The sequence below is a fragment of the Maniola jurtina genome, chromosome 16, assembly GCF_905333055.1.
Source record: "Maniola jurtina chromosome 16, ilManJurt1.1, whole genome shotgun sequence".
Taxonomy (NCBI): domain Eukaryota; kingdom Metazoa; phylum Arthropoda; class Insecta; order Lepidoptera; family Nymphalidae; genus Maniola; species Maniola jurtina.
The window spans coordinates 12,945,606-12,969,665 of NC_060044.1; the positions used below are offsets into that span (position 1 = coordinate 12,945,606).

At 38.3% G+C, this 24,060-nt stretch overlaps 3 protein-coding genes across 3 annotated transcripts; 1 reads left to right on the forward strand and 2 right to left on the reverse strand.

Annotated features, from left to right (window-relative positions):
• Nucleotides 1–428: 428 nt before the first annotated feature.
• Nucleotides 429–3,487, reverse strand: LOC123872901 (RUN domain-containing protein 1). The gene has a single exon (XM_045917486.1). The coding sequence runs from the start codon at nucleotides 3,310–3,312 to the stop codon at nucleotides 1,675–1,677; it is 1,638 nt and encodes a 545-aa protein (XP_045773442.1). The 5' UTR covers nucleotides 3,313–3,487; the 3' UTR covers nucleotides 429–1,674.
• A 3,459-nt stretch (nucleotides 3,488–6,946) lies between these two features.
• On the reverse strand, nucleotides 6,947–12,762 carry LOC123872904 (aquaporin AQPAe.a-like). Its single transcript, XM_045917490.1, has 2 exons — nucleotides 12,325–12,762; nucleotides 6,947–7,335 (listed from the first exon to the last, which is right to left on the reverse strand). The coding sequence occupies exons 1-2, from the start codon at nucleotides 12,686–12,688 to the stop codon at nucleotides 6,989–6,991; spliced, it is 711 nt and encodes a 236-aa protein (XP_045773446.1). The 5' UTR covers nucleotides 12,689–12,762; the 3' UTR covers nucleotides 6,947–6,988.
• A 5,542-nt stretch (nucleotides 12,763–18,304) lies between these two features.
• LOC123872900 (NADH-ubiquinone oxidoreductase 75 kDa subunit, mitochondrial-like) lies at nucleotides 18,305–20,501 on the forward strand. The gene has a single exon (XM_045917485.1). The coding sequence runs from the start codon at nucleotides 18,374–18,376 to the stop codon at nucleotides 20,495–20,497; it is 2,124 nt and encodes a 707-aa protein (XP_045773441.1). The 5' UTR covers nucleotides 18,305–18,373; the 3' UTR covers nucleotides 20,498–20,501.
• Nucleotides 20,502–24,060: the final 3,559 nt, after the last annotated feature.

Consider the following 24,060-nt stretch of genomic DNA (forward strand, 5'->3'; position numbering starts at 1 on the left):
TCGTCAGCTATACACTGATGGATCTAGGTAACATCCCTCAAGAATATCTATGACATACTAATTAATTAGTTGTAATATTTTGGAATGTTAAAGATGGAATGTTAGTTTTATTTTGACTTATTAAATATATAATAAGTAAAAAGTTATCTCGATGTTTCATTTGGATGCTATAACTATTTTAAGTAGGTACAAATGACGAGACGTAAATATAAAAAAAACATAATACTACAGAAAATAATAAATAATTACTAATTATACCAAAACCTAATTATACAACAGAATACAGAAAATTAACAATTGCTAATTATACAGAAACCTAATTATACAACAGTCAAACATATCTATTCTATTTCTATATTTTATACAGGCTAAAATTAACAAAAAATTAAATCTTTGGTACATTTTTCAGATCAGAAACAATAAATTGTACATTTTGGTTATATTTTAGCTTATGGGCGATAAAACATTGCTTTTACTCATGGGTTTTGGTTTTACTTGAAGTTACTATCAGAACTTCTATGAAATAGGTAAGTATCTACGAGTAGGTATAGTTTCCCGTTTGCGGGTTTGCGTTAGTTGGCAAGTAGCGATGTCTTATAGCACAAGTAAAAGCATAGATCTGAAATGATACAGAACCCTTCATATGCAAGCCCGACTCGCACTTTCCGACTTTTCTAAACATAACAAAGCGAAAAGCTATCAATTAAGTACATTACTTCATTTAAAATAATCAAGATTAATAATTTCCTTTGAAAAATACGTTCATTATGATTTTTAGGTCTTGTTAAATGTTCTTGAAGGATACCCATCTCATTGTGAGAGACCTGTGCTCATTAGTGAGCTGGCGGCGATGGGTTGATCATGATGTCTTACTTTGTCATGTAAAATGTAGAGCCTCGGCCCTCGATAGCTCAACGGTTGAGGAGCGGACTGAATTACGAAAGGTCGGCGGTTCAAACCCCACCCGTTGCACTATTGTCGTACCCACTCCTGGCACAAGCTTTACGCTTAATTGGAGGGGAAAGGGGAGTATAAGTCATGATTAGCATGGCTAATATTCGTTATTAAAAAGAAAATAAAAGTTGGTCACACACTACTAGTGAGTTACCAGATGTACCTACTGCTACTGACATTCCTTGCAATTTAACTGAAAGCTGACTGATTCAATAAACTAGTTTTTTGTTAGTGCACCTTAATCATACATTTTTAAATCTTTGGACTAGATCATCTTACTTATAACATCTTACTAAGTACTATCATAAATGCATAGCTACAGTGGAAGGCATTTCTTTGATTATGTATAAAGCTGGGCCTCCACATAGATACATGCTCAACACAAGATTGAAATGGGTCGGCGGCCAGGACACCAGTAACCTATGTTCAAACAGCACTAAGTAGACCAGTCTTCTAAAATAATACATACCAAAGTTAATCTACTTTCTGAAACATTCAATCTCACATGATTCAATAAAATTAATCAAAAATTGATTGTTTAGGTACATTGTTTCTCTAACATAATAAGTAAATGATAAAATTTTATTAAGTCGGCCACCAAAAAGACAGTTTCTCAAGCTATTGCCTAGGCAAAAACTAAATTGATGACCAGACCTTTGCTTCACAAAAATGCTGAGCATGTATGCACATGGAAACCTAGTATAAAAGTGTACTCTTAACCTACATAAATACATCTTTGATATTCTGAAACTGCTTCACCGCAAGATCAACGGGCAGATCAAAATTGTATGGAGTCAAGCGATCAAGACTTTGCAGAGCATCCTGAAACCCGGTGTTAACAACGTAACTTGTAGAGGAATAATGCGAATCAATTAACGATCTACATTTTAACATAATATTGAACCAAATGACAAGTTTATGTACGTTTAGTGCAGCGCATACAAATGCTTTGAAGTGTGCATCGTAACTTCTCTTATAAGGGGTGTGCGAAGCTAAAATACTGCCTATAGCACTCAGTAAACTCTGTTTATTAGTAATCGCTGTACCCCCTACAATGTCCAAGTTGAAACTTTGACTGAGTTTCCTTGCTGGGGTCGAATTGAACTTGTCTCCATCATTAAGTTCATAATAACGTAAAATTAGCTCCCATATGTGTAATGAGCGAGACATTGAAGATCTTCTGACTGGAAAGCAGCCAATCATAGGCACTAGAGATGTTGACTCAGGGCTCACCAACCCATGTTGGAGTAAATCCCTCAAGTTCATTGCCAAGTGTCTTCGTACAGCCGTTGTGAGAGGTGCATTATCAATTACAATACCACCTTCTTCTGATTCACTGTCGTAACTATCAGGTACTATGTGAGATCTATCCCTAGACACTATATGGAGTACAGAGTCTATTGACATCTCTAATTTAGCTCTTAGATTCCCCCAATGTGTAACAATAGTGGATGATTTCCTATCATATTTTTTGTTCTGGTTTGGGGAACAACCAAATTGGGATACAGTAAATATTTGGATTAAAGCTGATGCTTTTCGCATTAAATTAATTGTCTCAGCTTTGAGTTCGTCATTGACTTTGTTGCGATGAAAATTCTTCTCGAATGACTCAGATTTTCCAACTTTTTTCGCTTCTCTTGGCTTTGCTTTTATGTTACTGTTGATGTCTTCATTTTTCATGAGTTTTATGAATTTCTGCATGTCATCAATATGAGCTTGGAGTTTGCTAATTATTTCCTCTTTGGAAAGCTGTCTTTCTGCATACTGTTTAACAGCACAGTCTATTTGGTGCCGCAGCTCTTCCGTAGTAAGCGGTTGATGGCACCCTTCCTCTAAACTGCGATCTATTTCTCTTTTCAAGTGGTCAATAAGCGATCTGTGTTTACTGTCATCATTGGAGGACGTACCTGCAGCGAAATGTTCAAGCTCTTTCAACTGGGCTTTTAGCCTTTCGATAAAATGTGATTGCCTGGCTCGCTGACTGCGAATCTTTCTTTCCAACTCGGCGCACTCAGTACACGACGGTTCCCCTGCACTTCCTTGCGGAACCCCTCTCGAATCGACACCTCGGGAAGTAAACTGCTCCAAAGCTTGTAACATAGCATCCTTCTCTTCCGGTGGGGCCTTCAAAATCTGTCGCAAACGAAACTCTACCTGCGCTAAATGCGACGTCAAAGAAAACACAGATGACGATAATATCTCCTGTTCCTCTTCCAGTGCATGTATCCTATCACCCGAGAGTTGTTCTGAAGGTATTTCATCGCATAACGTTTCCTTTGGTGCCCCCAAAGGCTCGCATCTTGGCTCTTGCCATATAGGAATCTCACCCTCTTCATAGTCACACAAGGTCGCGTCCATTACCACCAAATTAACACGGTAAGAAACACAATAACACCTTCTTCAGGTAAACAAAACTCTTCTACACCCCTACTCAAAGCACAGTCATGTTTATTGATTCATTTTCAACAAAATCAACTGAAAATATGCACTACGAAAATTGGAAAATAGGTACTGAAAAACTGAAAGTTATGAATGAAAATTTTTGAAAGAAGCAGTGTTGCCAGAGCCCTTGAGTCGAAAGTTACAATTTTGTTGCAAAAATGCAAAGTTTTATTATTTTTTGTAAAAATCAAAAAGTCCAAAGAAAAATTTGCATTACTACCATCTTTTTGAGTGTCTTATCTAGCTAGGTACATTTGAAATGAGGTCGTAAGAAGAATGGCGATGATGAAAATATGCACCTCTTTGGCTGGGATAGGTGCGCATTAATATTATAAAATTATGCATCCAAATTCCGGCAGGACAAGCAAAGAACTCAAATAAAATAGGTAATAAAAATAATAAATTTAGTTAGATAGGTAGTTCAAATCAAAATATTCTTAAAATTTAGTTTTTCTCAATATTCTTTAAAGTTACGACAACAGAATTGCCTTGAAACAAAAATTACTTACACGCTACCTATTTAAGATGGAAAAAAAAGTAAGTAAAGTTACAAAAAATGTAATAAATACAACCAACAGCTGACAACACTGGAAAGACGTCACAGTTGACGTCATGATTAAAATTCGCCCTTGTGTATTGAACGAATGAGTGAATGATTTAACCTCATAAAGCTCGAGGCCCGAACTTAAAAAGTTTCTTCAGAAGTACCTAGTCAAACAAAAAAAATCCCTTTTTTTAAATAGATAATATACTTAAGTATGTTTTCATTTGATGCCTTTAAAATTCCTGTAAAATCCCAGTGATTGGGAACATTAACTTTCATGTTTAGCGCCACCTTTTGGAAACCTATTGTAACTATCAATCAAGGATACCGAGTTACAAACCTTTACGAAAAACCTTTGGACGTAATCCGTTGGAAAACATTTGCAACCCCAAAAAGCACATTTTCTTTTAATTTACTAAAGATGGTACCAAAACTTTATTTAGATTTTAGAAAAACATAGGTAGAACAGCTGCTACGTAGAGTCCGTAGGCGTAGACGTCCTAGGTAAGGTAATTACTAGATAGTAGGTTTATACTTATAGGTAGTTACCGTAGTTTACTAATAAGTATTATTAAAAGCACAACTTGATAACCAAAACGCATTTGGCCATCAGGTTGTAGTAATTATCTACAACTAAGGAGATTGCATGTGGGTTGCGTGTTCAATTTCATTTCTAATTTTGGAAACAATCCGAGAATCAATATTTTGTTGTTTTGTCACCACAGCTTTGATATTCGTAATCATCATGATTATCACCATCATCATTTTTTACCAATAGACGTTCAAGGCTGGATATACGTCTCTTGTACGGACTTCCACGCGCCATGTTCTTGCGCCGCCTGAATCCAGCGGCTCCCTTCGACTCGTTGACTTTGATGACGTCCCGGCTAAGGTAGGTCTTCCAAAACTGTGCTTATAGGTGCGAGGTCTCCATTCTAATCCAGTGGTAGATTATTTTGACGATTCAAAAGCACTTGTAAAAGTTTAATTGAATAAAAATAATTTGAATTTGAATTTGAATTTAACACCTTGAGTGGGACCCCACCGTCTATCAATGTTTCGAACAGTGTGTCCAGCTGCCCAACTTCGCAACCCATTGAGCTGTGTCGGTTTCTCTGGTTCCTCATTTCTGATTTGATCCCGTAGAGAAACTCCAAGCATAGCCCTCTCCATCGCCCGTTGTGTCTTTGAGATTTCTTACGAGGCTCATAGTTAGCCCATAATTCAAAGACTTTGGTCTTAAAAAGGAATTTTGGATGTTCAACATCATTACAATTTAATTCTGGTGAATGGAACATTCAAATTACGTAAAACTGCCCTTGTTACGCCAAAAACGGTACACTACCTAATTAAAAAAAAACTGTAAAATATCTTTTCAATGCCGATGCTCGATGCGCGATAGCATTTTTTTACATGAATTTTTAAGCACTTTTCATGTTTAGGAAGGGTTCCGTACCATCGTACACGAAATAACACTTCTTACTTTTTTATGTTAGTACAGTTAGAATAGCAGGTAGCCCTATGAAAGCCCATTTTGCCTAATATTTATTTGACACTAGGGGATGCCCACGACTTCGTCCGCGTGGATTTAGGTTTTTAAAGGTCCCGTGGGAACTGTTTGATTTTCCGGAATAAAAAGTAGCCTATGTCTGTCCCCGGGATATAAGCTAACCCTGTACCAAATTTTGTCAGAATCGGTTTAGCTGTTGGGCCGTGAAAAGGTAGCAGACAGATAGACAGACAGACACACTTTTGCATTTATAATATTATAGTATGGAAGTATGGATATTGTCAATTCAGGATGAAACCGAGAGTTCCCTCACTCTAGTTCACTCTGACGCTACTATAATAATATATTATTTGTTTATAAAGAACCCTAAGTCCTTGAGATAAATAGAGTAGTTATCTAGTTATGGCACCTACCATTAGTTCCTTGTCCAAACGAGACAGACTAGAACTCTAGACAAATAACGAGAGTGGTTTACCTACTTAAGCCGAGGACAAGAGCCTTTTATACAGAGCAGACTTAGGCCCAGCCGCATGTCTGGCGGTTAAAGTTAAGTTACTGTTACGGTTAAATTTTGACTACCAATAAAAGTGTAATGACTTGCACAAGTAAGTATGAATACTGACTTTTAACCCATTAACGGTAACCGGGTTTTAACGGTAACTGTAATGTAATTTTAATCGCCTGTTATGCAACTGGACCACAATAAACTATGTTGAGTAATACGCTTGTTTATTTTGTATAATGTAATGGGGTAATATAAATATTATTAAGGATTCGATGACCTGAAGAAGGTAACGGGGAGCGGGTGGATGAGGAAGGCGGAGGACCGTGTTTGGTGGCGCGCTCTTGTAAAGGCCTATGTCCAGCTGTGGACGCTTACAGGCTGATGGATGGGATTGGATTGGATTCGATTCCCAAACCCCCCCTGGGTTTGGGAATTTGTAATTTTCTAAATTCTCTTTGGTCTGGCCTGGTAGGAGGCTTCTGCCGTAGCTAGTTACCACCCTACTGTCAATGTCGTGCCGCCAAGCGATTTAGCATTCCGATGACTGTAGGAACCGATGAGATGGATGGGTTTAATAAAACTGCCATACCCCTTTCAAGTTAGCCCGCTTCTATCTTAGACTGCATCATCACTTACCACCTGGTGAGATCGCAGTCAAGGGCTGTACCTAATGGAATCAAAAAAATTGCAAATGACTTCTACTGCATGGAATTAAGTTTTTAAAAATTGTCAAAGCTCTTTAATTTTCCGGGATTATATCCAGCTCCGCGATACCAACTATCTTTGTAAGTACCAAATTTCATCAAAATCGGTTCAGCGGAGGAGTGAAGAATGACACTTCGTCTAGTGGTGAAAAGGTACCTAACAGAGAGACAGACACGCACATTCGCATTTTTTTGGTATAATCTTAGCATATAATATTATGACCTCAGCTCTTGTATACAGAATTTCTAGATTGCAACTTGCCGTTTTAATAAAAATGCAGTAATAGTATAAATTAAATCATTTATTTCATACCAGTTCTCTGACGTGCTTAGTTTTCATCACTTCTCCGGTAACGATCGGCCAAAATAAATCTGTAAATTAAACCAGCAGCCGCACCTCCAAGAATTGGCCCAAGCCAATACACCCAATGTTTGGTCCAAATATTCATCACCACTGCTGGTCCCAAAGATCGTACTGGATTTAATGATCCAGTATACAAAAATGCAGACACTTGGCAAGCTGTTATACTCAAACCAATAGCCAGTGGGCCAGATCCGAGTCCTCTATCAGATCTTCTCGTATCTAAAACACTTAAAACAACAGAAACTAATATAAACGTCATAATAAATTCAAGTCCAAAGACTTGGTCTGCTCTCAAATCTTTATATGGTACAGTTTGTAACGCACTCAGCACTAAGTAACCTTATGACTGGCGGGTAGGTAGGTACGTCAAGGTACGTGCGACAACTACAGTGAAACACTTATTAAGGTAAATCACGTTTATTCAACACACAACAATATTTCTAATTACACTTAATACTTTACTAATTCACTACACTTAATTTCACTTAAGAGTCCACTGTTCAGTTCTCAGCACTTTTCACTGTTAAGAGTATACACACATACACACTGTCCCGTCGCCGAAAACGTCCGCTTATATAGTATTCCGAGGCTCCGTCTGTCCTTTGCTTTCGTATAAGCCTATCTCTTTCTCCGACTTTTCTGGACACCTCGAGTGGGTCATAAAAACCCGCAGACAATAGATGTTTACGTTTCTGGAGTGTTTTCGACGCTGGCCTATTGTTCTTTTCGGCGTAAACAGACAGTCCTTTTTTTTGATGCGCTTATTTTGAACTTGTATTTTCTCGAATTAAATTAATAGAGAATCATCGCGAACAATCTCCCCGCGGTGCCAAAGCACCTTCTTACGTTTTAAGCGATGATTCTGTAGGAACCACCACGTTAACTCGACGGACGTCTTAGCATTCCTCCGGTAGTTTGCCGGTCCGTAATTTGCGTTCTTTCTTATTATCGTTCGTTCGTTTTTCCTCTGGGCTTTTCTATTTGGTTTCCATTTCTTTTTCTTCTGCTTGGCAGCGTTGACGGTATTCTTCTTCCTTTTTCTTAATAGATCCACGAATCGGTCAACTCTTCCAGTAGCTTGAAGCAGCTTAGGCCAACATGAAGGTCTTTCTGAATCTGCTAACTCAATCATTGGTATCTTCATCGTTCCAACATATCGCCTTATTTCTTTCTCTTCCAGATTTTCATTCGCTTTGTCATATCTTTTCACGGGCCATTCATCTTCGTTTTTGCGCAAGAAAGAAGGGCCTTGGAACCATCTTGCTGCTTGGTCAAACTTGTTTAGCGTCTCTCTCGTCGCATCGTTGGCTGGATTTTGATTAGTAGGCACCCACCTCCATTCTCCAACGTTCGTCGTTTCCTCAATTTCAGCCAGCCGGTGAGCTACGAAGGTTTTAAATTTTTGAGGCTCAGATTTAATCCATTGCAACACTGTACTTGAGTCGGTCCCATATGCTTTCTTTAGCACACGTAGATCCATTTCGCGTTCTATTGTTGCTGCTAACCTTGTCTCAAGTAAAGCAGCCTGAATTTCTAGCCTTGGAATCGAAATGGGTTTCGTCGGTGCGACCCTTGCTTTCCCTGCAATTAGGGTAACGTGTATCTTCCCATCAGTTCCTATAGTCCGCCAATACACGGCTGCGGCATATGCTTCTTCGCTTGCGTCTGTAAAGGTATGTAATTCTCCTTCTTGCGAGTACGGTGAGATACATCTTGCGATTTTTAATTCTTTTAGAGTGGATACTTCTTCCAAATACTTCAACCATGACTTCACTTGATCCTCATGAATTTTTTCATCCCAGTCAATTTTCGTTCTCCAAATATCTTGAATTAATTTCTTCCCCTGTATCAATACATGTGTCGTAAATCCCAATGGGTCAAATGTTGACATGACAGCGCTCATTACTTCTCGTTTGGTTGGAATTTTCTTTCCATTCATTTCTTCTAAGGTATTTCGTAAACCAACATTAAAGGCCAATGCATTTTCTTTTACCAACCATCTTAAACCAAGAGTTTTTTCTTCTTTCGTGTGTTCTAAAGAATCATTCTGTATCTTTTCCCTGAATTCCTCAATTATTCTCGCGTCGTTGTTAGCCCAGAATTTTAAGTGAAAACTTGCCTTTTCATGAATTTCTTTCACTTTTGCTGCAGTTTGCTTTGCTTCTTTAGTGGTCCTAAAACTTTGCAGGTAATCGTCCATATAATGTTTCCTTTCAATTGCTATTACTGCTTCAGGAAAAGATTTTCGGTATTCTTCAGCATTTTTATTCATGACGTATATGGCGGTCGCTGGAGATGATGCAGCTCCAAAGATTACCGAAGTCATTCGATATTCTTCAGGTTTCTTCTTTCTATCTTCTCCACGCTGTCCTGTTTCGTATTGATCACTTGGTAGTTTCTTCATGGTACTCTCTAGGACTTCTAAGGCTCTTCGGTCATTGTCATTACTCGGCAAATCAGGTTGTATTCCCAAAGACTCCAGTTTATAGTGTTCTCTGGTGATTTCTTCTATTCCATCTTCCTTAGCTCGGCAGTGGTTAACGAAGTTAACTACAGCATTAGCAGTTGTGTCAAATCCATGCAGAACCCATCCTAGTTTTGTAAGTGATGCCACTGGTTTGGTGGCCTTTCCTTTTAATAGTTTCCTTGTGACAATCAATTCCCAATTGTCCTGTCCTATAAGAAGCTTAGGCTTTTCACCGGCGTAAACGAGTTCTTTTCTGATTTTTACCAAATGAGGACAATCGTTTATTACTTTCGTGCCAACTTCTTGTTCTGACAACTTCAAATCGTCTATTGTCCTGGCTTCCATTGTCATTATTTCTCCACCGTTGACGCCTTTTATTTTCAACTTAACCCTCAAGGAATTATTCTTCTTCAATTCGTTTCCACCAACTGTTTCTATTGTCAATGGTTCTCTCTTTCCTTCAACTCCAATCTTCTCTGCGATCGAGGAATCTACCAGCGTAATTGTAGATCCTTCATCTAACAATGCTAACATTCGGACTTCTCCTTTTGGGCCATATAGGTTCACTGGCACCATCTTCAGATACACCTTTCCTTTAGTCACTGTGGTGTTGATGGATACAATTTTCTCTTCTGGTTCATCATCACAATAATAATCATCTTCATCGTGATATGTTTCATCTTCGTAGTCGACATTGTTGCACGACTCGTTCTTCTGCTGGACTGCAGTTGGTGTGGGTCTTTCAGAGTGAAGAGCTACATGGTGATATCTCCTGCATCTTCTACAGGGTGGAGCCTTGCAGTCCAGCCTCTGGTGTCTGTAACGAAGGCACTTGAAACATATCTTAGCTTTCTTCGCAATTTCCCATCGTTCATCTACGCTTGCTTCTCTGAATTTCTTGCATTCTAATAGGCCATGATTCTCATCACATAAGTTACATGATCTCTTAACTGTGCGAATGGCTATTTCTCGACTCGTCGACAGTGATTCTTGTTTTCTCTCTTCTGGCTCTAACATAGCGTGAACTGTCTTTCTTGAATTTACGTATTGCGGCGTTATGGTATCATCAATTTCAGGTGGAGCGAAAACTCCATAATTCTGTATTTCTTCGGTAAGGAATAAATCGACTATTTCTAAGTCAGCTATTTCTGTATCTCTGTATCGGCTATAAAAGGCGACGTATCTATCGAACATGTTCACTGACATTTTTTCCCTTATGCACTTGGAAGTTTCTGGTGAGTGAAGATACTGTGGTTTCTTCAAGGTTTTGATGACAGATATAGAGGCTTTTACCTGGCTGGCGAATCTACAAATATCTCTTGGATCATTTTTCACTGGTTTTATCCGTTTCATTTTTTCTAACTCGGCTAGTGCTAAAGATCCAGGTCTACCAAATCTATCTTCAAGGTGCCGCATTACGATCATTGGATCATCAACGCTATTCATCAAGCTTTCCACTGCCTCTTTGGCAATTCCTCGTAGAGCCTTGCGAAGGCGCGCTCGGTTCATTGCGTGGGAAAAGTTCTCAGCTGATTCAAAATAAGCTTTCTTGAAATTTAGCCACTCTGCACTTGCGCCACTGAATGAAGGCAACTCTATAATATCTCTATCTTTTGCATTTAACTTCTTAATTTCCTGTACAAGTAATTGTACTGTCGATATTTCATCTTGCCTTGACGCCTGGTGCTGACTTTTATTTTGAAATTCTTCTGAAGCCTGGATTACCCATTCTTCGACATGTTGTTCTTGTTCGTAAATTTCATTTTCGGTTTCCTCTTGTTCCTGCAATGCCAATAATTTCGCTCGAGCCAGCTTTTCAAGAGCTTTGGCGGTTTCATACTCCCTCTGCGCTAACTCTTTTTCAACTTCGGACCTCTCTTTCCTCGGCAACGGGTGCGCGTTATCCGCACGCGTAGACTTATAAGGGTTCAAAGAAGTCCTTCGTACGTCCAGCGCTTGTTGACGTGATTCCTTAATTTTGTCTTTCATCCTGAATGATCCAGAAGGCTCAACATTCGGTGAAACGTCGATAGTACCAGAAGTGAATACCGGAATGCCCCCCTCTGTGGGGGCAGGGTCTGTATTCCCCCTGATTACGTCCCCGATCTGTTGCACCGGGGACCCCACTGCTCTGACGTTTACACAGGGCGGAGGCGTCTTTAACGTAGATTGACTGGTAGTGGACGTGTCTGTAGACTCGACTGGTATACTCACAGTCACATCTCTCGCCATGGATTCCGCCGTAATCCTTGAGCGTGATTCTGATCTTGTTGTCGGCATCCTCACCTGGTTTACCTACTACAATAACCCGATCCGGTTCGAAGGACCAATTGTAACGCACTCAGCACTAAGTAACCTTATGACTGGCGGGTAGGTAGGTACGTCAAGGTACGTGCGACAACTACAGTGAAACACTTATTAAGGTAAATCACGTTTATTCAACACACAACAATATTTCTAATTACACTTAATACTTTACTAATTCACTACACTTAATTTCACTTAAGAGTCCACTGTTCAGTTCTCAGCACTTTTCACTGTTAAGAGTATACACACATACACACTGTCCCGTCGCCGAAAACGTCCGCTTATATAGTATTCCGAGGCTCCGTCTGTCCTTTGCTTTCGTATAAGCCTATCTCTTTCTCCGACTTTTCTGGACACCTCGAGTGGGTCATAAAAACCCGCAGACAATAGATGTTTACGTTTCTGGAGTGTTTTCGACGCTGGCCTATTGTTCTTTTCGGCGTAAACAGACAGTCCTTTTTTTGATGCGCTTATTTTGAACTTGTATTTTCTCGAATTAAATTAATAGAGAATCATCGCGAACACAGTTGCTCCAAGATCTTGTCTTAAGTTGGTATGAGTGACTGCATATGCCAATAATGCTCCAAGCAGGCTGCCAAGGATTTGGGCAATTATATAGAGGATTGCTTTGAGCAATTTAATATGTCCACGTGCAAAAACACCAATAGTAACGGCTGGGTTGATATGCCCTCCGGATATTTGTCCAATGATTTGGACAACTGAAGCAACAAGGAGACCATTTGCCAACGCTATCGCTTCAATGTTTGGTTCAACGTTGGTCCCAGCTAGCAAACATATTGACAAATACAAGAATGTGCCCAGGAATTCGGCAAAGACTTGTTGCAGAGTTGTTTTGTAATCTTTTATTTCTTCCTGACCAAATATTGCCATTTTCGGTTTTGAGTGTTGTAAATGCAGACAAGCGAGAACTAAATGGCTGAGAATAAGGATATCTAGATGGTCACGACTCATGGCCATCTCATGACTCAATATGTCACGAGTCGACATAATAAGTTTAGTATATGAATATTAATGATAGTTTTAATTTGGAATAATTAGTTATGAGGTAGGTCATTCTCGGTATAATTAAGTTTTGGTGAGATTTTATTAAAATCCCCACAAACCATGCTTACCAAAACTTATAGGAATATTAAAATAATGTTCCTATAGGTTCTCTTAATAGGGTGGTATCTACTTAAGAGGGGTCTCTCCGTCACTCGCTCCATACAAACGTAGTTCCAATGTCCATGAATTTTTGCAGACATATTCTAGAAACTAATATCTATGCCTGTGGTTTTCCAGATTTCTGTTAAAATATTCGGTTTCAAAGTTACGCGGTCTTAAAAATTCACATACAAATCTTTGAGCCCCTGTAACATTAAAACTACATATTTGTAGAAAAATCTAAAACACCTCAGGCACAGATATTAGTTTCTAGAATACGTCTGCAAAATATGGTTGCTTAATATTCAAATGAAATTGGAACTACGATTGTATGGAGTAAGTGACGGAGAGAGCCCTGTTAATTTTGAAACAGAATAATCTTAGAGTAGTTTCAATAGAAACTAAAGTAGCCAGTAGGTAACCGTCCTTAATACGGATAAGATTGTGTAAACAGTATGAGTGAAATAAAACTGCAGTTTAACTTAAACGTTTTGATATTAATTTAACCGTTTTACAATACTCTGTGTACAAATAACAGTCGTGCAGCGTTATGTTACGCCGCCCGCCGCAACCCTCATTCTACAGTAAACTGAAGAACAAGCACCCTCCAATTACGTGTCAGTGACATTTCCCGTGCTGCTGCCGACTCACAAAATACCTATTCCATGTTCTACACACGTGCGAGCAATCTAATTGTACAATATACTAAACATTTTGCTGCATTGTTAAGGGAAATGTGGCCAGATGTGGACTAACATTTTGAATGTAGTACCCGTATATTAAGGAATTTCCTAGATACCTAGATACTTTTAAGTTATTGCTAATTAATAAAAAATACTAATTAGGTAGGCTTTACAAGTTAACGAATTAGCCCACCAGCTTATAATTTAAAAAATAAAATAAAAATAGCGAGCAAACGAGCAGGTGGCTCACCTGATGTCAAGTGATTACCGCCCATGAACATTAATTGCAGTACCAGAGGAACCGCCAGTGCGTCAGCGGCCTTTCAGGGATTTGTTGGTCCACCCCTAGTACTTGGAGTCGAATAAACATTGAAAATTATTTAGATGGAGTTGTGTAAAACAGCTAGTACTAAATTGTGCCGGGTAGCTACGGAACCCTACAATGTACGTGACCCGAAACTACTTGTCTAGTTTTTATACAGGGTGTAATTATAGCAAAAATGAATACAGGTGATAGTACTTATGATTATTGATAATATACCACAAAAAACACGAAAAATAAAAAACCTGTTATTTTTAGTAGTTCGCAATATATTGCAAATAAAACGTCTGGCTGAGGCTAGAGGTCAACGAACGTTGCGTTGATGAGTACCTTAAAGTCGCGTCGTAGGTGCGGCACTGACTCCGAGTTTTATAAGGCTAATGCTTATTCGTTAACATAATAGCACTAAGTTTTCGCTAGGGTTCACATAACACTCTGGATTTAGATGAGTAACAGTTTTATTACGCACAACAAACATAAAACAAATCGTGAGCGAAAACTTTGCGGATAAAAATAGCTTTGACGAAGGTGCGGAGTGACCTCAGTCCTCCAGGCTCGGGGAAAAGATTGATGGAGGCTGGGACTCGGGTGGGCCACATCTTATGACTCGGGAGCTCACAAACACGATTACGCCAACCACATATGCGTCCAGGGAATGGATTATGAATGATCAAAGTATCAGGAAATGTATATAAATCTATACTAATAAATAAAATTGGAGTGTCTGTCTGTAATTTCGAAATAACTACCTCATATTAAGCTCATATGGTTATTTGAACGATACCATAGCTGAATCACACGTTTTTAAAATTTTTGTCTGTCTGTCTGTCTGTCTGTCTGTCTGTCTATCTGTCTGTCTGTCTGTCTGTCTGTCTGTCTGTCTGTTTGAAAAGGCTAATCTTTGGAACGGCTGAACCGATTTTGACGGGACTTTCACAGGCAAGTAGAGGATTGACCAGGGCGTAAAATAGGCTACTTTTTTAACCGACTTTTAAAAAGGGAGTTGTGTTTTTCTACCTATGTACACCGAAATCTCCGAGATTTCTGAACCGATTTGCGTCATTTCTTTTTTAATCGATAGAGGAACTTTGCGACATTGTTTCATAAAAAAGGAGTCCAACTCCTCAATCCTGATGCTGCAGGGGATCTGACCAATCCACGCGGGCGAAGCTGCGGGCATCAGCTAGTAATAAATATATTTTCAACCCCTGTATGGTATAAAGTAAAAGTAGTGTCAGTAGTAGGTACGGCAGGGCTTCTAAACATTGTGTTTATTGTATACTGCTCGATTGCGAATGACAGCTACAATGTCACGATCGCAATCACCTCTGATTGGTTGACTTGACGCTCGCTCACTATTGGCTACAATGCATTGTTGCAACAACAACGATATAAAAGCCAATAAGAACAATTGAGATTGTAATAATGATTGATGCAGGTTTTACGGAATCGAGCTATTGAACTACTGACGGAGCATTCTGGTTCTTCTTGGTAGGAAGGACATTCCAAACCAGTGGTTGACGATTCAAAAGCACTTGAAAAAGTTCACTATATTTATTTTCTATTCGCTTGCTAACCCCCGACCCGAAAAGTGGGGTGTTATAAGTTTGACGTGTGTATCTGTTTGTGGCATCGTAGCTCCTAAACTAATGAACCGATTTTAATTTAGTTTTTTTTGTTTGAAAGGTGGCTTGATCGAGAGTGTTCTTAGCTAGAATCCAAGAAAATCGGTTCAGCCGTTTGAAAGTTATCAGCTCTTTTCTAGTTACTGTAACGTTCACTTGTCGGGGGTGTTATAAATTTTTAATTTACTTACTTGTAATGTAAAAACTCGAATTCCAAATTGTTACATTACAATATATATCTAAATGCGTCATGTCTCTAAGTCAGCACCATAACTTTATGTCTGTTTGAGCTATTGAACTATGAACCATCTATTGTATTGAAGTCAATTGAAGTACTATCTGGTGGCGCTTCCAAAATCAATGATCTGCACATACACTAGTATATGTGGATACTACAGACGAATACTTACAGTATAATAGCAATGCTCCAATAATACTGTTTTAAGCAGTAAATCGCTTTTCTGTCCTGAAAAGACGACACGCATGGAATATTAAACATTATCCAACGACGAGAGCGCTACTACGGTCTACGGTTTTTGGGTCAAGCTATTTAATATTTCAAGGGGATTTTTGTTCGATGTAACCTTTCGTAGAGGGTTCCTGTATGTTTTTTACACAGTGAATTATAGTTTGTGGATTATTTTGCGGTTTTTAGGCAGTAGAATTGGATATGACTTAGAAGGGAGACCTACTAGAGAACAGACACTTAGAACTTCGAATTTCAGAACCTCTCTAAAATTTTCGATAGTTTTGACGGATTCACGTATGATCTATAATATATCGATCTGCCCCGGCTTTGCAATAGTTCCGTTATATTTATACAAAAGTTCTCAGATGCGACGTTTTTTCCGACATCATACTAGTACATTATTATTGCAATATGTTCATTCATCCTAATCCTACTAATATTATAAATGTGAAAGTGTTTGGACGTTTTTTTTCTCAATCACACAAAAACAGACGGATTTGGCTGAAATTTGGAATGGAGATAGATTATACCCTGGATTAACACATATGCTACTTTTTATCCCGGAAAATCAAAGAGTTCCCGCGGGATTTTGAAAAAAGTAAATCTGAGCATCAGCTAGTATATTCATAAATTAAAGTCAATTCTCCTTCTCAGATAATCCCACTTTCTATTGGTGAAAGCCTTATGAAAATCCGTATAGTAGTTTCTGGGATAAGTCTGAACAAACACGAACTCAGCGCAATTTATTTATCGACTTGATCGTGAGAAGCAGGCAAGTGGTAAAGAAGGATTGACGTTACAAAATTGATACACGTTCTCACAAATTTAATAAAAGCCTGAACTTTTTCACAGGTGGTGAATTTTACTAAGCCGCTTCCACCAGGGTTTCAGTTCATGTACCTACTGTAAGAATCGTGATAGCCTGGTGTTTATGACGTCCACCTCCTATTCCGTGGGTCGGAGGTTAGATCCCGGCGTCTAAATTTTCGAAGTTATATGTATAAAAAACTACATAATGCTCGCGATTCCTCGGGATAAAAAGTATCCTATGTCCTTCTCTGGGATGTGAGCTAATTCTGTACCTTTTATCAAAATCGGTTAAACTGCTGGGCCGTGAGAAGCTCGCAGACAGACAGATAGACACAATTTCGCATTTATAATATTTGTATGGATTCAATTTCACATACTTTAATGGTGCAGGAAACTGGAAGAAACTGCATATCTGAGAGTTCTCCATAATGTTCTCAAAGGTTTGTGAAGTCTGCGAATCCGTACTTGGCCGGACTGGTGGACTATGGCCTCAGCTTATGTGAGCGCAATATAGCGATGTTATACATGATGAAGACTGTAGGTATCTAAGTAGATAAGTGGTATTAAGAGTTTAGACCGGTCCAATGTAGGTAGCTTAGGTATATTTTTTACTTAAAAACTAAAGTAAAGTTCCTTCGCCGTTGAAAACTAGTTTGCAGTTAAACAGTTTTATTACACACTGTCGTGGACAGCTTAGCTTTATGATATTTTCTAAACGACTTCAAAGTAAAGAAGGTTCTCAGTTCGACATGACTTCATGTTTGTGCCTTAATAGTTTGTACTGTAGACTGGAGGGATTTCGATGCAGTTTCAAGAGAATTGTAGTCAGTTTTGCAGCTTACGACGGGACGGGCGTTAAAAAATATCAGAGTACTGCAGATTGGGTTACCGCGCTGGTACAGTGCGTCACAGATATTTACAGAGGCTCGAACTGATGAGTTTTACCCCATTATGAGGAATAGAGCTGCATCTGTGATGAGCAGAGTACACGGAACTCCAACAGTATTCTGGGTACCTTAGCTGAGAAGTGGAAGAACCCTTTTATAAAACACTAGGTGTACATGCACTTGAACACCAAGACGTGGCCAAGGCGTTATATGAATTAAGTTCATTTAAATTAATATTAACAATGCAATTTAATCACTAACATAGTTAATACTGGTTAATAACACTTTATGGATAAAATTTCTCAAAATAAATATTTTATTATTATAAAACGTACTTGATCTTGCGTGGAAAGCTCCGCATGTGCAAAAGCCCTTATACAGGAGAATTATTACTTCCTTATACCTTCCTACATCCATGTTACTTCCTACTTCCATGAGTTTAGCATTAGAGATAGGATATTTTATTTTTTTACAAATAAAATAAATATTATAAAAACTTCCCTACACACACACTTGTCATTTCAGGTGTCTAGTGTCCATTAAGTGTCATTTCTCGACATAAAATTGCACTTACGCACAAAATATTAATCTCAAAGATATAAACAACCGGCAAATAATGTTAAAATCATTAAAAAAGCTTCTCAAATGTAGAGCTATTCTCAAAACCCAAAAGCGTCATCAGGGAAGTGAAATAAACGTATTTATAAACGGCAAAGCGATAACCGTACCCAGTTATTTCACAGTTCTCCAGGCGTTGAGAAGAGAACGTGTTACAATACCATCCTTCTGTTACCACGAGAGGTTGTCCATAGCAGGAAACTGTAGAATGTGTCTCGTACAGATAGAGGGTATGTGGAAACCACAAATAGCTTGCGCATTACCAGTCTCCAAGGATATGAAAATTCGAACCAATTCAGAAACGACTTTGAAAGCCCAAGAGAGTGTTCTGGAGTTCCTTCTAGTAGACCATCCACTGGACTGTCCGATATGTGATCAGGGAGGCGAATGTGATTTACAGGACCTTTCGATGAGATTCGGAAGTGATCGCACTAGATTCACAGACATACACTTCCAAGGTAAAAGGGCTTTGGAGAGCAAAAATCTTGGGCCATTCATTCGAACAGAAATGACTCGTTGCATCCATTGTACACGCTGCATACGATTTGCTTCCCAGGTTTGTGGAATGGATGTCTTAGGCTCCACTGGTCGAGGAGGAGAAATGCTAGTAGGCACGTATATCGACAAATTCTTTCTCTCCGAGCTATCTGGAAATATTATAGATTTATGTCCAGTTGGAGCTCTAACTAACAAACCGTACATGTTTAAAGCTAGACCTTGGGAGCTTACACGAACTGATTCTATTGATTGCACCGATGCTACTGGAACTAACATTGCATTAAACCATCGATTCAATAGATTGTTGCGTATTCTACCTCGAGAAAATGATGAAGTTAATCAGGAGTGGCTATCTGATAAGGGTCGGTGGGCTTTTGACGCTCTTGAAATGCAGAGACTCGTGACTCCGATGTATAGACAAGAAGATAAATTATGTCCGATAGAATGGCATTATGCTTTAAAGAAAGTAGCTAAGTTAATTAAAAGTGTTTGTCCTCCCAAGTTATTGGCGGTAGCTGGACCGTACTGTAACGCTGAAACGTTGGTAGCCGCTAAAGATTTACTAAATATATTCGGCAGCGATCACACTTACGTCGAACGGGGTTTGTCTTATTCAGGGACGGGTATCGATATTAGGGCGGCTTATTCCCTCAATGTAAACATGAGAGACGTTGAAATAGCCGATAAAATTTTGCTTATTGGTACAAACCCTCGATTCGAAGCTCCGATATTAAATGCGCGTATCAGAAAAGCTTATACCCATAACGAGTGTGATATCTACGCGATTGGACCGAATTGTCAGTATAATTATTATGTTGAATATCTTAAAGATGTGCCGTCTGCAGCGAATTTAATGAAAGATGCCAAACGGCCTTTAATATTTGTTGGGATTGATCAATTACAAACTTCTTGCGCAGTTGGTGTTATGACTGAGGCATATAAATTGGCAAGTTGTTTGAATAAAAAAGAAAAGGATTGGACAGTTGTGAATGTTGTGACTAGGGAAGCTAGTTTCGCTGCAGCTCTTGAAGCTGGGTGGAAACCAGGAGCTTTGGACGCTTTGAAGAGCTCATGTCCCAATGTAGTGATATCTTTGGGGGCTGATGAAGTATTTTATAAATGGGAACCACCGGAAGATTGTACGGTAATTTATATTGGATTTCAGGGAGACAAAGGAGCTGAAACAGCTTCACTCATCTTACCTGGTAGTGCCTATACTGAGGCTGGAGGTACTTACCTAAATATGGAATGTCGTAGTCAATACGCTTATCCAGCTATCACGCCTCCAGGTAAAGCTCGTTTCGACTGGAAAATAATAAGAGCGATTGCAGAGTATGCCAACATATGCCTGTTCTATTGTGATACAGATTCCATTTGCGTGAGAATGAACCAAATCAGTCCCAATTTCGTTAATTTGGGGAAGTACCAAGAGAAGCTGTTTTCTGAACATATTCCCAAGATGATGAAGAAGATAGACCCTGGAGTCAAGAGTCAGATGCATATTCAGATGAAAATGCTGAAGGATTATTACTGCTCGGATATTTTGACTTCAAATTCTCCTTTGATGGTCAAAGCTCAGAAGGCAGTGGATAAACTGGAGAGTTCTGCTTATGCAGTTATATAATTTTATTTTATCTTTATTATGCATTTATTCTTATGTATTACAATAATTAAATGTCATACTTATCTTCTTTCTAATTACTTAATTATTATTTTCCACATCTTTTTGCCCTCAATTTTGTTCTGAATTTAATCAAAGCTGCAGTAGTATTTGTGTTACTGTAAGCCTTCGAACTGCAAATATTTATTTTGCCTCAATCGGTTCAGCGGAAAGCTATTACAGTCCTATACAGGTAAATATAAATTAGTAAGTATTTTAAACATTTCATTACTAGAGGATGCCCGCGACTTGGTCCGCGTGGATTTAGGTTTTTAAAGATCCCGTGGGAACTGTTTGATTTTCCGGGATAAAAAGTTGCCTATGTCAATTACAGGGACGCAAGCTACCCCGGTACCAAACTTCATACAAATCGATTAAGCGGATGGGTTTTTGGGAATCCCGTGGGAACTCTTTGATTTTCTGGGATAAAAAATTGCCTATGCCATCCCCGGGATATAAGCTAACCCTGTACCTTTCTTCAGAATCGCTTAAACTGTTGGGCCGTGAAAAGGTAGCAGACAGACAGATACACTTTCGCATTTATAATACATATTAGTATGGATTGTACTTAGCAACACAATACGCGAGTTGAGACAGGCAGGGCGTAGGGGGACGTCCCACACATCCGCACGTCACCCGCAGTGGGTTAACGCGGGGACTGTGCGGGTGTGCGGGGAGTCCCCACCCCGGTTGCCATCTCGATCTGTCGCGTGAGGATTTTAACTAACTATCAATGAAAAATTTCAGAATTGGATTTGAATCTTAGTTCCGGAGATCACACCTTAGATCCAAACTTACAAATTTATTTTTAAATTGGTTTACCATGCTCACGTCATGTTCACACTTTCCCAATATGCCAATTCAATCTGCCTATAGATCTATAGCTAGCCAGCTAGCTATGGACGGATGATTGTATCGCCGGCGGCTAGTCGTTATTGAACTGTGTGCTTAGTATGAGATTCCGCACCACCTTTGATAGATTTCGAGCGTCGAAACACTTCAGCAAAAGAGACCTTAACATCCTTGTTTTAAAGCTCAAGTTTGTTCATACATCTATATAGCAAGTGAAGAGGAAACCGTAACTAACATAGTGTTACTGAATTTTTTACCATAACACCCATTTTACTCTGACGTTATTGTGTAAAATCTTTTATCTTATGATAAGCATTGAGTTTTGACATCACATCAACGTTGATAGAATTCGAGCATCGAAACATAATAATAGGAGACTAAAAATGACCTAAGTTTTGTGATTTAAAATCAGAAACGCAATACCACGGATTTTAATTTCGCAAGGGCTCCACTTGGAGCGCTCTGGTTTTAGAGTAGTGAAGAGACAAGGACTGATTTGAGCTTTACATATCTATAACAAGCCAAGAAAGATGCATTTTAGTTTGATTCTAAATTATTTTGAAACTCGAATTCTATCAACGTTAATGTTAAATCTCATACTAAGCACGCTATTGACGTCACTGGCTGCTATTAGAGTCCAATCCCAACATGTATTGCTCACGTATTGATATTGAAGCGATATTAAGCCACATCTGAGGTTCACAATTTAATATCTAATTAACTGGGACCTATAAATTTTAAGGGTTCCAACGGGAATTTATTACTAAGCCTCCGCTGTCTATCTGTTCGTTTGTCTGTCAGTTTGTTGTATTTCAGTACCGTAATAGGTAGAGTTGAAAGGGGTTTAAATATGCATAATATATGTTTTACTATCTTGTCTGTGTGGATTTACGTTTTTCATTAAATTTCGTATAGGGACCCTAATCCCATGACAAAATGTACTTTTCTTTGTAGTGTTTTATAAAATCTGCTGTATTCAGGTTGAGGTCTCGATATTATGTAACATACAAACAAGCAAACAAAAAACATGCAAACAGATATATGCTTTTGGATTTAAAAGAAACAACGAGAAATGCAATAACACTTTTAATATAAAAATACCTACTTGTCATACTTACCTACATTACTTATACATAAGACAAACAAAAACTATAAAGTGAAGCGAAACCAAACAATATTAGTTAGTAAGTAGTAACAATTCAAAAATACACAAAACTACATCTCTCTTCTTAAAATAAAAAAATACTACAAGTTTACTATAAAATGCTTTGTATAGAGGTAGATATAAAAGATTTAAAATGTAAGATTACAATTCTGTCAGATTTGTGCAAATATGTAAGTATGGAAACGAAAAATGCGAGCGGAGCAAGCTCGAATTTTTTCATATACCTAATAGGCAACAGTCAAAGGAGGAGTGTCCTTCAGCTTGTACTAATTAGTTTTTAACAATTTTAAAGCGTTCGATATAACAACTGTAGCCTTAGTATAAGATTTCATATGTCATCAACGCTGATAGAATTCGAGCAGAGCGTTGATAAACTTTAGCATCAAAATAAAATAGACCTATAACTGCCTTATTTTAAATCTTAAGTTCTGGCATATAAAATCTCCATGCAGCGTTACAAACGGAAACACTGTGAAATTAAAATCCATACTTCCTACTGATTTTTAGAGTTCCGCACCTCAAAAGGTAAAAAGGAATATATAGGATCTCTATCTTTGTTGTCTATGTGTCTGTCTGTCCGTTTGCCTGTCTGTCTGTCCGTCTGTCCTTCTGTCGTGTTTGTCAAGGAAACCTATAGGGTACTTCATCATAAAATTTGGCATGTAGGTAGGTCCTATTTCACGAGTTAAGGGAAAAATCCGAAAACCGTGAATTTGTGATTACATCACAAAAAAAAATTAATGTGTTCATGAACAAATAATTAATATTTTCAATTTCTAAAGTTAACTAACTATACCAAATGGGGTATTATACGAAAGGGCTTTACCTGTGTATTCTAAAACAATTTTTTATTAATTTTTATGCACAATAATGTAAGGTTACTTTTAAAAATTGATTTGAATTGTCAACAATAATACAAAATTATTAATTTATCTAATGCAGGTAGTTTGATAAAATCGATATTTGGCTCATTCGATGTCATACAATCTGTTGCTAGGAGGCCAACAAGATTGAACTTGCATAAATACGGGTGTTTCGAAGGTTGTAGTTTAGTCTCCTTCCGAGATTCGGAGCGATATCGCTTATTTTCGGTATTTGGATTGTGAACTGAATAATTAGATGATGTGATAGCAATCACGCTCTAATTAAATTATTTATTTTGGCATTAGTTTGTTTAGATTAAAACTCTCGGATAACCTCTACACATTGAACCTGATGTTTTTTGTGTTGGTTTGAGAGGACATTCCAATAATTCAATAAAAATATTTAAATAATACCTGCTTTTCTGAGTGACGCCAATAATTCAGAAGCGGGACGTGTCTCACGTTGCCTTAATTTCGCTTTGGTATCTTTTTGTAAACAACCCACATTTGATTAAAATTTTTATTGAGTTTGATTTGGTGATTAAAATTTTTAGTTTTTTTTAAAGAATTTAGTCTTTTGTGAAGTGGAAAGTAACTTGCAGTAAGTAATTCAGATTTCGTGTACATCGAATGAGAGGTTAGTCGTT